The following is a 16,129-nucleotide window of genomic DNA, read 5'->3' on the forward strand; positions in this document are numbered from 1 at the left end:
GTTTTACTTCTTTTCTCTTCAGCTCAACTTGTGGAAATCTTCCCCTGCTCTCGGTCATCCTGCAGATGTCCTGGTCCCTTCTGTCAGTCTGCAGGAAGTCAAATCCTTCCTGGAGGACCATGGCTTAGAGTACTCAGTGGCTGTTGAAGACCTGCAGGTGGGTAGGCCAAGGTCCCTCCACTGATCTTGCATAGGACCAAACAGCCAGAGTAGACTTGGAAAATTTTCAAGTTCTGGCCTCATTCTTCTCCATTGAACAGAGGAAGACATTGAGGTATATGGAAGTAAAGTGCAGTGATTTGTTAGAGGAACATGTTGTGCTAGAAAGGGCTTACATGGCAAACCAATCAGATCTGGATTCACATCCTGCTTTTGCTAACTACTAGCTGTGTGATTTTGGACAAACTGTTACCCTCTTGAGACTCTGTTCCTTCATCAGTAAAATGGTAATAGTTATACCTACTTCATATGAGTAATTGAGATTAAGTGCTTAAATGTACATAAAATGTCTAACAGTGCCTGGTATGTCATAGCTATCCCACAAGTATTAAGTCTCTTTTTTCTTATTTGAAGTCAAGAGGGAAGAATAGAGTGTGTGCTGGTGGGGAGGTACTGAAGGCCAGTCATAAAAAATATCCTTTGAGGATTCTTTGCTGGTCCAGTGGCTTCACACTTTCATTGCAAGGGGGAGAAGTTCAATCCCTGGTCAGGGAACTAAGATCCCACATGCCATGTGGCATGGGCAAGACAAATAAATAATAAATAAGCACCACTGGCAAAAGGGAGAATGTTAGCAGCAGCCCCTAGCAGAGTTGGTGTCACTGCCCAAGTCAGACAGCAGCCTCACGAGCTGTATTTGAACAGCAGGACAGTGTCTGACTCACGTTCTCTCCTTCACCGAGGTGGGTTGTGGACTAATTGGTGATTTGGCCTGGGAGTTTCCTGATGGTGTGAGCAGCTGTGAGCTTATTAATCATCCTCACATGTCACAGACATCTGCCAGGAGCCTTCAAAGTAGGAGTGGTTATAAGAATTTCTTTGTTTCTGAATGGTTTCCCAAGCTGGGTATTTCAGAGGCACTGGATACCAGATGCAGGCTGACATCTAGAGAATTCATAGTATAGAATAACCAAATGGCACATATGTTGCTTCCAGGGAGAAAGTGAGTTTTGAATGAGGTGATGTATGTTGAGCTCCAAGAAGTAAGACTTTATAGATATGGGGAAGAAATCTGACCCCCTTTTACACCTTGACATTTGTGCTTCTTGTTATGTGTGCTGAGGATGCTGCCATCTTGGACAGCCAAATATCCCAAGATAGAGTGGAAACAACATGAACCTCTGTCCCCAGAGAATCACTTTGTAATGTTGCTACCTCTGTTTTAGACTGTTTTAGATACTGAAGAGCAACAAATGCAACACAATGTACATCAAGAACTGAGCAGTAATTGCTTTAACTATGGGGCCTATCACACCCTGGAAGCTGTAAGTATTTCAGAGCAGGCGAAGATCAGATCATTGACCTTTTGGGTTTTGTAACCCTTCTCCTTACTTTCAGGAGGTTTTAGTCCCTAGTACAGTATGCCTACAATGAGGGGTTAAAATGTGTACACTTCAATTTCTTTCTAATTCTTGGGTTGTTTATCTCCTAAGAGCAGAGTGAAATGCAAACTGAACATTTACTCCCACATGCATCCTTCTTTTCTTAAGCAACCCCTCAAAGAAAACCATGAAGTAATTGCAACCATTTTCAGTCCTCGTAATTCAACCTTGTTATATTCCACCAGAATCCCTGTACTTTATTCACCCAGATTAAAATGTTACTTATCCCAGGCAAATAGACAAGTGATTATTTCCAAGGTTAACCAAATATTTCCACTCGTTTATCATGACTACTTATAATGTATATTTGTTCCATAATACATGTTGGTGCTGTGTTTAGTTAGAAATCACTTATATAAATGACTTTCAAGGTAAGCCAACCCTTCAAATAAGAAATTTGGAGCAGAATAATTTAATGTAATATTGGAATTTGAAGAACCAAGAAAGACTGGCATAGAACTGGATCACGTAGCCTATGGTTTTCTTAGGCCCCTCAATGTTTTTTTCCTTAGTCTGGAAACTCTCTACTAACTCAGGAACAAACCCCCAATTTAAACTGGTATTCTGTTTCCTATAGCTGAATATATATCCAAAGATAGAGTTCCTGGCATGCTTTTCATGAGGCATATACTTTGAATTATTTTTCTTTCAGATGAGGTTTTTTTTTTTCCCAAGCTTTTTTTTTCCACTTCTTTCCCAGGATTGTCAGTAGCTTTGTTTATTGTGTACACTTGGCCACACTGCCCCTTGATCCCTCTTGTGACGAGTGACATACATCTGCAAAACAGCTGGATAAAGTTAGAAGTTCAGTCCAGGGCCATGGACAAAAATGGAGCTGAGGCCCACACAGGGATCCAACCCCCGATGATAGCCTCATTAACATGGGGCACTCCCGAGTTGAGCTAACAGGTTGCAAATGTCACCCAAGATTCTGGAAACACCATCCCCTCACCTGCCTGCTGCAGGAGCCTCACATTCCTATCCACTCAATTTTGTTCTGACTTGAGGTATCATTGTCATCTGGCTTGCAGCATAAGGCTGCTTGTATTCAGTTCTTTCTAAAAACAGCTTTTAGAAGCACATATCTCACAATCACTTGAGCCTTCTTAGGTCTCTAAAGGGAATTTCATGTTTGTCTCTGCCAGGGTTTCTAATTTCAGACCCTTTGTGCATATTGTTGTGGTGGCAGTTACTTTTGTTATTGTTGTCGGTAAGCTTTCCCCTCGTGTTGGCACTGTGAATTTGCAACCCCTGTCTGGACACAGCTTGTTGTTCTAACTTTTCCTGAGTAACTGTCTTTCCTCTCATGACTCCGGGCAGGCATCTGGCTTCTGCTCCACTTTCTAGGGTCTGTGGGTAGAGTTTCCAGGCCCTTTTCAAGGCCATAATTACTACTTTCCAGCTCACAAGTTGGAACTTGCTCCTTGCTCCAGGCAGCGTCCTTTGCCCTCTACTCCTCTTCCTGTAGGAAGCCTTCCTCCTTTTTGCTGTAAACCCTCAGAACCTAAGACGGACATCTAGCCCTGGGGCTTCATCTTTTGTCTTGTACTCTGTTAGCTTGCTCTCTCTTCATTTCTGGCACAATTTTTCCTTTTTTTTTTTTTTTTTTTGGCTTTTTAAAATTTGCCTGGGACTCATTTTCATAGTATTTTATCTGACTTGCCTATATATTTGAGAGCGAGTTTCTTGCTCAATCTGCCATAGTGACTGCAAGTCTGATAAACCCTTTAAGCTTGATTTTATTCTGTATTGATGGCACACTTTCTTTCTCTGTAAAACTCCTTCTTTCAAATTTAAGGTCTAAATATAAATTCATTTATTTCCTTATTTCAGCCCTCAGAAAGTTTGAACAACTAAGGTGGATGAATTCCATTCTTAAAGCAACCCCCTCCCTTTTTTTTTTCTGAAAGCAAATGGAAGCATTTATAACCTTGCTTTATTATAGCTCTTCAACTGAGAGATCAAAGTCTTTAGAAGAATCACTCCCAAAGTGGAGTGCTTGTACAGTGGGGTGTAAGCAAGATAGTCCATTGGGTTGGAGGAATAAACTGTTGCAATTTCTATTTATATTTCTATATATATTTGAATTTTATTAATGTAACAACTTTTGTTTCTATTTTTTATTTTATAATGTACATAATATACTTGTGTGGTATTATATGTATTCATAATACATGATGAATTTTCTTTCTAACTGATGGGAAGAGTGATAAAAAAGTGATGGAAATAAAAGATGAAAAAAAAGTTCTTTCAAGAACCTTGGCTAAATGGGGCCTTTGCTGATTATCTAGACTCAGTTCAGTTCAGTTGCTAAATCCTGTCTGATTCTTTGCGACCCCATGGACTGTAGCACACCAGGCTTTCCTGTCCTTCACCAACTTCCGGAGCTTGCTCAAATTCATGTCCATTGAGTCCTTGATGCCATCCAACCATCTTGTCCTCTGTTGTCCTCTTCTCCTCCCGCCTTCAGTCTTTCCCAGCATCAGGGTCTTTTCACATGAGTCAGTTCTCGTCAGGTGGCCAGAGTATTAGGGCTTCAGCTTTAGCATCAGTCCTTCCAATGAATATTCAGGACTGATTTCCTTTAGGATTGACTGGTTTGATCTCCTTGCAATCCAAGGGACTCTCAAGAGTCTTCTGCAATACCATAGTTCAAAAGCATCAATTCTTTGTCACTCAGCTTTCTTTGTGGTCCAACTCTCAATCCATACATGGCTACTGGAAAAATCATAGCTTTGACAAAATGGGCCTTTGTTAGCAAAGTAATGTCTCTGCTTTTTAATATGCTGTCTAGGTTGGTCACAGCTTTTCTTCCATGGAGCAAGAGTATGTTAATTTCATGGCTGCAGTCACCATCTGCAGTGATTTTGGAGCCCAAGAAAATAAAGTCTGTCACTGTTTGCATTGTTTCCCTATCTGTTTGCCATGAAGTGTTGAGACCGGATGCCTTGATCTTAAGTTTTTTTGAACGTTGAATTTTAAGCCAGCTTTTTCACTCTCCTCTTTCACTTTCATTAAGAGGCTCTTTGGTTCCTCTTTGCTTTCTGCCATAAGGGTGGTGTCACCTGCATATCTGAGGTTATTGATATTTCTCCCAGCAATCTTGATTCCGGCTTGTGCTTCATCCAGCCCAGCATTTCACATGATGTACTCTGCATATAACTTAAGTAAGCAGGGTGATAATATACGGCCTAGACTAGTATAGTGCAAAGGGCCACACTTTCGGAGCAGTATCTGTATAAGTGTTTCTACTCTGATTTAATGGACTATAATTTTGTGGACAAATAAAATGTGTTTTTCTCTAGAAAATCATAGAGATGGATTCTTAGGCAGTTGCTTAATAATAAGCGTTTCATATTGTCAACCCCAAGGTTAGGGGACTATAAAAAAATCGTTAAGATCAATAAAATAAAGTTCGCAGATACCTGTCTAGAGCTGAACAAATTTTTTAAATGCCCCTGTGTTTACTTTTTCACACTTCAGATTCACAAAGAGATGGACAACATTGTCAAATACTATCCTCGCTTGGCGAGCACAGTGACGATTGGGCACTCATTTGAGAACCGATCAATGTATGTACTGAAGGTGAGGTTCCGTGCACCTTGAAGGGCCCGACTGGACTCAGGCTCCTGGTTCCTTGTGTCTAGGACTCAGCCCTCACTCTTTTAAAAAGGGCAGCTTGTCAGGACCTCCTTGGCTTCAGGGAGGAGGGTGAGGTGGGGACACCTCTGCTCAGGCTGGGAGTTGTTCTGACACAGGGTCCCCTGCTTCTGCTTATTGTGAATGGAGTTAGAAGGAGTACATCCCTTTCCAAGTTTTGGCCGAAAGGCAGGATCAAGGAGAGGTGAGTGGACTTCCCTGGTGGTCCAGTGGTTAGGAATCCACCTGCCAATGCAGGGGACCTGGGTTCAATCCCTGATCCGAGAAGATTCCACAAACTGAGGAGCAGCTAAGCCCGTGCCCCACAACTACTGAGCCGACGTGCTGGAGCCTGTGTGCCACAACTACTGAGCCTGCAGCTGCTGAAACCTGTGAGCCCTAGAGCCTTGCTCTGCAACAAGAGAAGTCACCACAACTAGAGAAAGCCCATGCACAGCAATGAAGACCCAGGGCAGTCAAGAAAATTAATAAAACTTAAAAAATGAAAGAAGTGGGAGGTGGTTACTATTTCAGAAAGCTTTCAGATTGGCCACAGTCTTTTACCTCCATTCCCATCTTCTGTAAATATGAAGACAAATTGGGATGGGTCTAAAAATTCCATTCTGCTTTTTAGGGGTACTTATTGGAAAAGCAATCTAGGAGGGTAATTTTGGGGTTGATGTAGTTTTAAGCCCAGTCTATGATCCTTGGCTGCATCAAGACTCATTTCCAGATATTTCTAACAGATTTTAGGTCTATATTGGCAAAAGAGGCAAAGAATTTATGGCAGTGACATAAATTACATAAATAATCCAGCCAAATGAATAAAAAGGAATTTGGAGATATAAACCATGGAACAAGTGATGGTGCCTAGAATTTGTCAAACCCTTATATCCATACAGGTCCTGAGGGATCCAGGCTTACAGCAATGGTGGAATTATCAGTGGGAGAAGACCTGCCTTTGAGCTGGTTGCTGTCAAATAATCTACATAAATTTAGATGATTTGCCAACTGATGGAGACCTTTGCTTCATTAGCACCAACCTCTGACCCAAGGGGGCCCAACACTAAAAGTTAGCAGTCAGAATTCATTTCATGCAGTGAGCAATAGTGAACCCTCCCTTCCTCATTTTAAAACTTATTTCATTTATGGTATCAGCTAGAACAGGCTGATTCATGCACTTTTGTGTCTCTCTCTGTTGAGATACCATTTGAGGTCATTCAAGAGACATAAAGTGAAAGTGAAGTCACTCAGTCATGTCCAACTTGTTGCGGCCCCATGGACTGTAGCCTACCAGGTTCCTCTATCCATGGGATTTTCCAGGCAAGAATACTGGAGTGGGTTGCCATTTCCTTCTCCAGGTCTTTCCAACCCAGGGACTGAACCTGGGTCTCCCGAATTGTAGGCACGCTTTACCATCTGAGCCACCAGGGAAGTCCATTTAAGAGACAAAATATTATCTCTAATCACACTGGCATTATAATTCACAATAGCAATTGTTTCCCCTTCCCATTTGCTTCCAACCTTGGAGTGGTTCAAGCTGCCTGGAGCTGTGGTACTGCAATTGGGCCCTGCCAGTCAGCTAATTAAGCTCCCCGACCTGGAGAAACCTGATAAATGGATGGTACCCTCAGGAACATTTGGTCTCTGAATGATCTTAAATGGTTTAAATGAATAGGGGTGAGCTGGGAAGAGGAGAGGAGAGGTGAGTAGAGACACGCCAGACAGGAGGGTAATTTTCTGGCCTCTTTTTCCTTCCAGTTCAGCACTGGAAAAGGGAGATGGCGGCCAGCCATTTGGCTGAATGCAGGCATCCATGCCCGGGAGTGGATCTCACCGGCCACGGCAATCTGGACCGCGAGAAAGGTCATGTCACCTAGTATTAGCCCAGAATTCTGTAGGGCCGGGGGTGCCCTGTACTGTACTATGCAGCTGTACCTGGGGGGGTAGGTTAGGAGGGCACTCTCACAGGAACAATAGGCTGAGGGAGTCTATTCAAATTGGAGAAACAAAAGATCAGAGCCCCACAGTCAGCCTCATAGTTTAGCTAAATGGCAAAGTCCGCTCATAGCAGTGAGCATACTAAGGAGCTGTAGAGGTGGCCCCGAAACACTGACACATAGTCAGTCCTACAGGAAGGGAGCAGGGCCTTCTCAGCAGCGAGGCTCAGATAATTTTTACCTTCAGTCCCTTTCAGGCTCCCCTGGCCCTCAGGGACCTCATGCTGTCTCCATGCTCTGTCCGTCTGGAAAGTCTAGTTTAAGCCACTTCCAGGGGAGGAGGGGTGGTGCGAGTGGAGGATCCATCTTCCCCAACCCTAGCACAGGGGCTCATATTCCTAATAACTGTTATGATGTGTGGTTCTCCCTTCCCCTGTTCCTACCCCCTGGAAGGAAGAATGAACCAGGCAGCCCAGGACTCACTGAAGTTGATGTCATCAGGTAGCCATGTTCCCTCAGATTTTGAAGTGCACTGGGCTTTGCAGAGGGCTGCACCTACAAAGGTGGCAGGGAGACTGCCAGAGGGTAGATGCTGTTCTAGGAGCTGGGCATCTGGGGAAGATGCTCTGACTTAGACTTAGCAACCCAGCCTGCAAAGACATAGCTGACAAGCATGTTGTCTCTGCTTAGATTGCCTGTGATTATGGGAAAGATTCAGTCATCACCTCCATCTTGAAGAAAATGGATATTTTCGTGTTGCCGGTGGCCAATCCTGATGGATATGTATACACTCATACTCACGTGAGTAATACTGACAGATGGGCTGGGCTTGGAGTTAAGACCTGTTTGTCAATTTCCTTGCTTTGTGACTGCATAGATCTATGACCTTAGATAAAAATTCCCCAAAATGTGCACTTTAGGAGCTTCCTTGGGGGGGTCTCATTTTCCAGTCATTCTCTGGGCTGAGGGTTACCAGGGAATTTTTTTTTTTTTTCCATAGAGAATCGTCTAGTGAACTCCCTATTATGGATCTTGAACAATTATCAACACTTTACTAATCTTCTTTTCATTTCTTTCCCTCCCACACATTTTTTTTTTCTGACATATTTTAAAGCAAATCCCAGACATCAGGTTACTTCATTCAGAACTTCTTTAGTATTCATCTCTAGCTGATGATAATTAAAACAACACCACTGTCAACAGTAAAAAAAATTTGATGCAAGTTTTTCAATATCATCTGATATCCCTAATTATCTTTAAAATATCTTTTGAGTCAATTTGTTGAAATTAGGATCCAAATAAGGTCTGTACCTGTGTTTGGTTGTTACAACTATGCAGAGTTTTTTATTGCACAATGTTTTCCCCAACCCCACCCTACCCCCACATGTCTTTTAGAATGTCATTCATTTGTTGGAGAAACCCAAGTAAGTTGTCACGTAGAATGTGTCACATTCTGAATTTGCCTGATGACTTCTTTGTTCTGTACCATTTAATTTATTCCCTCATTCCCCATGTTTCCTATTCACTTGTGGTCAGATCTAGATGCTTGATTGGAGTCAGGTTAATTTTTTAGGCAAGGGTTAAATAGTTCCTGTGCACTTGCTGTCACGTCAGTTATCACTGAGGCCCATAATGTCCATTTGTTCCACTCTGACTGAAGCCCTGAATTATTCAGTGGATTCAGGTGGTATCAGGTCATTTGGAGGAAGTCCTTTTCTCCCAGTCAGGAGGCTAATTCTCCCTTCTGGGGAAGGAGAGGAGACTGCAGTTAGTGAGGGCTGAAACCCCGATGATCTGCCAGATCTCTGAAGTTGCCTCCAGAACTTCAGGCAGCTGGCCCCATCCATGGTGCCATCTCCATCATAGGCCCCCAAAGAAAACCTTCACCTCTTCTGTGCCCTGACCCATCTCTGAATGCCGTTTCTTCCTTGGCGAATTTTTCAGAACCGATTATGGAGGAAGACACGGTCTGTAAATCCTGGAAGCACCTGCATTGGTACTGATCCAAATAGAAATTGGAATTCTAGTTTTGGAGGTAGGTGGGGGAGACAGTTATTAAATCCTGATACCTCTGGGTAGTCTGGTCCTCAGGCCTCTGAGCTGGCAGTGAGGGAACTGGTTTGTAGGCTGTCTCCATTGCTGGTTCATTGAGAAACTGGGCAAATTCCTTATTCTCTCTATGTATCACTCTATATTATTGTTCACTGTAATTTTGAAAGGGAATGACTGAGCAGTTTCTGTCCTCGTGAGAGAACACTATTATCTTTAAAACTATTCTATCTTATACAAATCCACGGGCTGACTTTCTACCTGGCCGTCCCGGTTCCTGGGTAAGTTACTGAATGGTGGAAGGGCTCCTGGTGGTAACACAGAAGAGAGCAATTAGCACTATTACCCCAACAGTCTAGATGACATTGTGAAGATTAAACCAGAGCAATTTACCCTTAGATGTATAAATATGAACCTCTGCTCTGTGATGTTATGGAAAGAGAATGAGAATTAGGAGATGTGGGTTCTGAGTTCCAGCTATTTAAAAATCACCCCCACAGTAGTGCCAACTATATGGTATATAACTTCCCGTGTATTATTTATTCTTCTGACCTAGAGAGTGAGTTTTCATACTGGAAATGGGACAGTGGAAGCTCAGCGACAGTCTCAAGAACATACGGTTGATGAGATTTAGGATCCAAACTCACTTTTCAATTCCAGATTCTGGTGGTTCTCTTTCACTGTTCCACAGCTGTACTGATGTTTTGCTTTTGATGTGATGTTTTAATGTAATGGTTTTAATTTCTTACTTGCATAGAAATACCACACAAACCATTGGGGGAAAAATAATGTGACTGTGGGAAAGGAGCTGATAAAAATGTGGCAATTAAAAAAAAATGTGGCAATTGAGGGCATCAAAGCTAAGTCACAACAGGGATGCTTTCACAAACGTGTCAGATACCTTAGGGGGCTGTATTGTGAAGTAATACAGAAGGCAATAATTTTAAATATCTGTCAAATAATCAAGAGATTTTAGCCACAACAGTAGATTATTTTTGGCAGCACTTGGCCATTAAGATCTGAACCAAGAGAATTAGTTGACACCAGAATAAATGGAGTCATTTTCATTATTAATTAGTATTCATATTAATTATCAAGAATACATAGTAATTACTCATTGTAAAATATGACATTAATTGTTGGTGATACAGTACAAGGTCATCTCTATCCATTTAAAGGAGTCTTATCAATTTTCCTGCTCAACACTGGCATATTCAGCACCCCACTTCCACACCCTCCCCACAATATATATACATTGTGGAATAGATTCTCAGGGCAGCCAGCAGTGGCCTGTGCATGCCTTCTGCCTCTCCTCTGGATGGAGAATCCTGCATTTCTATTTCCATAGCCGTTGGGTTAACGTTTCTGCTTGGGTCACTCCCCACAGGAGTGGGATCCGTTGCCGACCCTTGCTCTGAGGTGTATCATGGACCTCATCCCCATTCAGAAGTGGAGGTGAAATCAGTGGCAGATTTCATTAAAAAACATGGGAACTTCAAATGCTTCATCGACCTGCACAGCTACTCACAGATGGTGCTGTATCCATATGGCTACACAGCTACGAGGGCCCAGGATGCGGATGAGCTGGTAAGTGGTGTGTGTGTTTCCTCTGGGTGCTGCTACGGTGGTGGTTCTCGAGCTTTCTAGAGAAAGTCCAGGACCTGGGCTTGTTTCCAGAAGGGCCCAGGGTTCTCTCTCTGTTCTCTGCAATGTGCCATCAGGCCTACTGGGAACAGGAAGAAGATGATCCTCCTTACTTCTGTGTTTGCTGTGAGTTCCAAGATCCACACTGGATGCTGTTTTTCCTTCTCACCTGTCTTTCTGACCAAAATGTATTGCAGATTCACTGCCTGTCAGGAACTGTGGCCTGCTTTGTGGTGGGCAAGGGCGAGGTGCTCCTCCCTCGGGATATGGTAGAATTTAAGTAGGATGTAGGCCACGGCCTGGGGCTGCTCCGCACGGCATGCAGTGATTCACCCCAGGATGTGAGAGACACTTAGAGCGGACTGATTGGAGTGGGTCTGACTCCTGCAGAGTGACTGCAGGCCTCTCTCTCTGCTCGTTTGCTTGAGTGTGCCCCTCTGCCGGGGGCCACAGCTAAGGGCTTATGACTTGGTGTGGCCTAGATTCTGGTTTCCAGCAGGTTCTCTGTGTAGGGCACATCCATATATGGGGGCCCTGTCTCCACCTCCATTCTGAGAACACCCAAACTCTTAAAAGGTTTTCTCTTGAAATACTTGCCTTTCCCTTGTCTTCATGAACATGACATTCCCTTCCCTCAGGTTAGGTGAATATGGTGATACCTTTACTAGATTTCTAATGGGCTGGTGAGCAGCCCTCTAGATCTGCAAAGAGCTGCAATACAGCACCCCAACTTGAGTTTATAATACACCTGCTTTCAGAGCACTTATCTGGCCTTCCTCCACCTCTCTGCTTACCCTGGTCCCAAACTGGAAGTAAAGAACTGAGGATGTGATAGAAGGAGTTGGAGGAACCATTACATTTCTCTCACTTTATAGTTAGGCCTTGGCTCTGGTCGGATGGGAAAGAAGGAGACTGGAAGGGAACATTGGGTGTGGGGGAAGGGTGGGAGGGGGTTCGGGAATCTTCCAATCCACTGCAGTACAGAACAGCTGAGGAACATCTGGCTTCAGAGTCCGTTCTTTCTCACTCTAATGATCTCCCCGTTCCTAGGATATGGTGGCGAAGAATACAGCCAAAGCTCTGGCTACCTTGTCGGGCACTCAGTACCGAGTGGGTTCTATCTTCTCCGTTATCTGTAAGTACTCCCTGAGTTTACTGGTTACTAGGGAACACTTGGAGAGGATACTTGAAGCTGGAGAAGAACCACAAGACAGCCTTTTTTTATATTGTAACCTGTTTTCGTTGCTAGTGATAGGCTGAATTTATGTCAAGTTTGTGTGGTGGTAGTTGTTGCAGGCAACCGTCTTCATCAAACTGGGGTGGTGGTACCAGGGCATGGAGGGGACCCCCTCACCTTCCTGTCTGAAATGAACACATGCATAGCAGGCTTGGTTTAGGAGGTCCTCTGGACAGTCATTAGCATTGAGCTGAAAAAACAAAAAAACCTCTATGAAGACTCCAGACCTGACGAGGGTCTTGAGACCCATCATCCACAACTCAGTCTCAGTTTCAGGAAATACTCTTGTTTTGGTTTCTCCCTGAAGTGTTTCACCTGAGCATTTCACTCTATTCCTGCTGAGATCCTTCTAGTTCCATTATTCTGTGATCTGATCTTTAAATTTTTAGATCAGATTGAAAGATATGATTATTCTCCAAGGCCCTAGCTATAAATGGGAAATAGAAACACAAAACATGGGGAGCTAAGCTCCTTTCAAACAAGTGCCCTTCTTTTCCCCCTCTGGTGCCTCCTCTGTAAATAGTTTTCCAACAGTTGGTCTGCCCTCAAAGCCCCTGCAAACTTGCTGATATTTCTTTCCTTTTCCATACTGTAACTCCCTCTCCCATCCTACTTACTTTGCCCTCAACTGCTGTTCTCCTCTGTCTTCCTCTTCTGTGAAGATTCTCCATCCCACCTCCTAGGTCCTCATCTGTACTGTGACCTCAGCACTCTTGTCTATATTTCACATGCCACTAAGCTGCATAAAGCACTTAGCAGGATGTTGATGTTTGTGTTGCTAATTGCATCAACAAGCTAGTAATTACTCATGGTTTATCATTACTTGTTGAATGGGAACACCTCTGAGAACAAACACATCAGGAGAGGTTCACCACCCTCTATTTAATTAGTTAGAACTGAGCCCTATGCCAAAGAGAGCTAAAGGAACTTGGCAGGAGCCTTCTGAGGAGGTCCTCTCCAAAGATCTCTGCAGGTTACCAGAGTCCTGGTCTTTGGGTCTAAATGCCAGTGTAAAGAATGGCCTTTTCTTCCCATATCAAAAACAGTCTTCTTCCCAACATAAGCTGTGCCCAAAGTAAGAGATACTCATCAGATTGCTCCGACAGAATAGGAGAAAGGCTCTCCTGAGTGTTATCAAGAGACATAATATTTTCTACTTCTTTCAAGAGCCCATCTTCTGTATTTTTTATAGGCTTTGCCTGCCCTCCTTTCTTCCCCAAAATGAAATCAATTTTTGTATGAAAACACTCTAACTCTCTGGGTGAGGGTGTGTGGGATGTAAGTAGTTGACATTTGTCCCTTCAAGTGCTGACCCTTTCCTTAGATTAATCCTTTCAGATGAATTACAATATACATTTTAGATGAATTATAAAATTTGTATATATTATTCAGTTATACAAATTGTTTGTATTTGTGTAAATATAAATAATTCTAAAATGGATTTTCACACTCTCCTGCCTTCGTTGAGCATGTAGAAGAGATTTAAGCTCCTTTCTTCATGACTGAGTGGCCTTCTGAATGTCAGTTGTGGTATCTTGAAAACCTTCTGTGCTGTATTGGACTGTTCAATCCTTTTGCTGAACAGCCCAGCTTGTTTTGCTTCTTTAATTCTTGTGTCTGCTTTCTAGAGTTTTCATGCCTCCTTCCTTGGGCCACCTTCCTCTAGCAACCCTTTCCTCTCCTCTTCACAGATTCTGATCTACTAAGGGCTTAGAAACAAATTCTTTGAGCTTGTTTGGCTCATGGGTAGATTGTGAGTTTTAAGGATGTTCAAGACAACATTGTTTAGTCACAGAAGACTGGGAAGCACCTAAATGTTTATCAGTAGAGTACTGGATAAAAATATATTTAGTGCATTCCTACAGTGAAACGGAAAAGGAAATGGCAATCCACTCCAGTATTCTTGCTTGGGAAATCCCATGGACAGAGGAGCCTGGCAGGCTACAGTCCATGGGGTCAGAAAGAGTCAGACATGATTAAGCAACTTTACCTCATTTACAGTGAAACACTATGCAGCCCTTAAGTGAATGAGGTGGATCTGTATGTGCTAATAGGAAATAATCTTCAATTGTTAATTGAAAAATAGAGTGTGCACACCAGTGTTATTAGTATGTTCCCAGTTGTTAAAAAAGAGTAGGTGTGTAGACTTAGCAAGGACCCAAGTAAAGTGAAGTTCTTGAATCTGATCACTTTGTTCAGCAGAGGTCCTCTTGCCCTCTTCCTGAATTTAAAACCTGTTCTGAAATACTTGAGCTTCCTATGTAACTTGCTGGTGCCATAGTCTGTTTTTTATTCAGCATTTTTATCAAGGTAGAGAAAAGCTGTAGGAGTTACACAGGAATTTCAGAGGTTAGGAGAGCCTATTCCGTAACCTTAGGGAACATGTAATTGCAGCTGAAGCAGCATCTCTAGAAAATCACAAATGGTATCATAAGAAACAACCTTCAGGAACAATAGAAAAATGAAGGGACCCATATTTTCATTTAACAGACATGTGTATATTATGGGCTTCCCTGGTAGCTTAGTTGGTAAAGAATTCGCCTGCAACGCGGGAGACTGCCGCAACACAAGAGACACAAGTTCAATCCCTGGGTCAGGAAGGTCCCTTGGAGAAGGAAATGGCAGCCCACTCCAGTATTGTTACCTGAGAAATCCCATGGACAGAGGAGCCTGATGGGCTACAGTCCATGGGGCCACAAGAATTGGACACAACTGAGCAACTAAACCACCACCACCATATGTTTTATATACATATTTTACATATATACACATTATATATATATATAACATATACATATTATACATACATACATATATACATATACATACATATACATATATATAAACATTCTAATTGAACCCCAAGTAGGTTGAAGAAAGTATGGGCTTTGTCATCAGATGGATCTGAATTTCAGCCCTGCCATTTTCCATCTATGTTTTCGTAGACAAAGTATTCTATTCTGAGCCTGGATTTTTTTCTCATCTGAAAACAAGGACAGTAATACCCACCTCACTGATTTATTAAAGATTAAATGAAATCGTAAATGTAAACTTACCAGTATGATGACTGGCTCATGGTAGATGTTCAACAAATGATAGCTGCTATTGACATTGGTATTTTATTATTCACTATCATCTACACTACGTCTTTATCCAGCTTCTGCTGTAGTTGAGTTTGACTGGAAGAAGCAGGAAAACAGGCCTTTTGCCTTTTCTCAGCCTTTTGACAAAGGGAAGTCCCAAGTGTTTCCTTCTCTCTGTGTTGTTAGTTACCTCTTGAGATGCAAAAAGTTATCCTAAAATTTAGCAGCTTAAAACAATAAACATAAATTTTCTTATACAGTTTCTGTGGGTCTGGAACTCCAGAGCTGCCTAGCTGGATGGCTCTGGCTCAGGCGCTCTCAGGGGGTTGCAGTCAAGATGTCTTCCAGGGTTACAGTCATCTAGAGGCTTAATGGGGCTGAGGGATCTGCTTCTCAGACTCACTCTGGTGCCTGACAAGTGATTGCTAATTGTTGCCAGTGAGTTCTTCACCACATAGACCTCTTTATAAAGGTCTGCTTGAGTGTTCTTACAACATAACAGCCGGCTCTATCAGAGCCAGTAATTCAAGAGAGAGCAAGGGCAGAAGCCATTTTTATTTGTGACCTAGTTTTGAAGGGTGCACACTTTCATTTCTGCAGTCAGACAGGTGATGTTGGCCCTGTCCAGTGTAGGAGGGCGTTACACAAGGATGTGAATACTAGGAGATGAGGATCATTGTGGCTGTGTTGGAGGCTGCCTCCCACACTTGGCAGATATTGGCTTCCAGTGACCTGAAGGAGTCCTAACAGTGAAGTGGTGACAAAATGGAAATGAGGATTTAAAATCTCTTGGATTGAGACCAGTGAAGACCTTCATGGTACAGGACAGTCTGAGACATAGGGATCAGGTCAACATTTCTGTGTACGCCTGATGACTTTCAGAAAGAACTATAGATCACTAAGGAACCACAGGTTGGCAGAGCTCCTAGCCCCGTC

The 16,129-nt window shown here is 42.9% G+C and overlaps 1 protein-coding gene across 1 annotated transcript in view; it reads left to right on the plus strand.

Moving 5' to 3' along the window:
• The window catches only part of LOC136170340 (carboxypeptidase A4-like), a 47,202-nt gene that overhangs the window by 30,831 nt on the left and 242 nt on the right, over positions 1-16,129 (plus strand). Inside the window, exons 4-10 of the mRNA XM_065938492.1 lie at positions 1,386-1,484; positions 5,085-5,186; positions 7,002-7,106; positions 7,871-7,981; positions 9,125-9,215; positions 10,617-10,816; positions 11,924-12,008. Coding sequence (XP_065794564.1) covers positions 1,386-1,484; positions 5,085-5,186; positions 7,002-7,106; positions 7,871-7,981; positions 9,125-9,215; positions 10,617-10,816; positions 11,924-12,008 — 793 coding nt within the window. The remainder of the gene's footprint in view (positions 1-1,385; positions 1,485-5,084; positions 5,187-7,001; positions 7,107-7,870; positions 7,982-9,124; positions 9,216-10,616; positions 10,817-11,923; positions 12,009-16,129) is intronic.

This window comes from Muntiacus reevesi, chromosome 6, assembly GCF_963930625.1.
Source record: "Muntiacus reevesi chromosome 6, mMunRee1.1, whole genome shotgun sequence".
NCBI classification, from domain to species: Eukaryota; Metazoa; Chordata; class Mammalia; order Artiodactyla; family Cervidae; genus Muntiacus; species Muntiacus reevesi.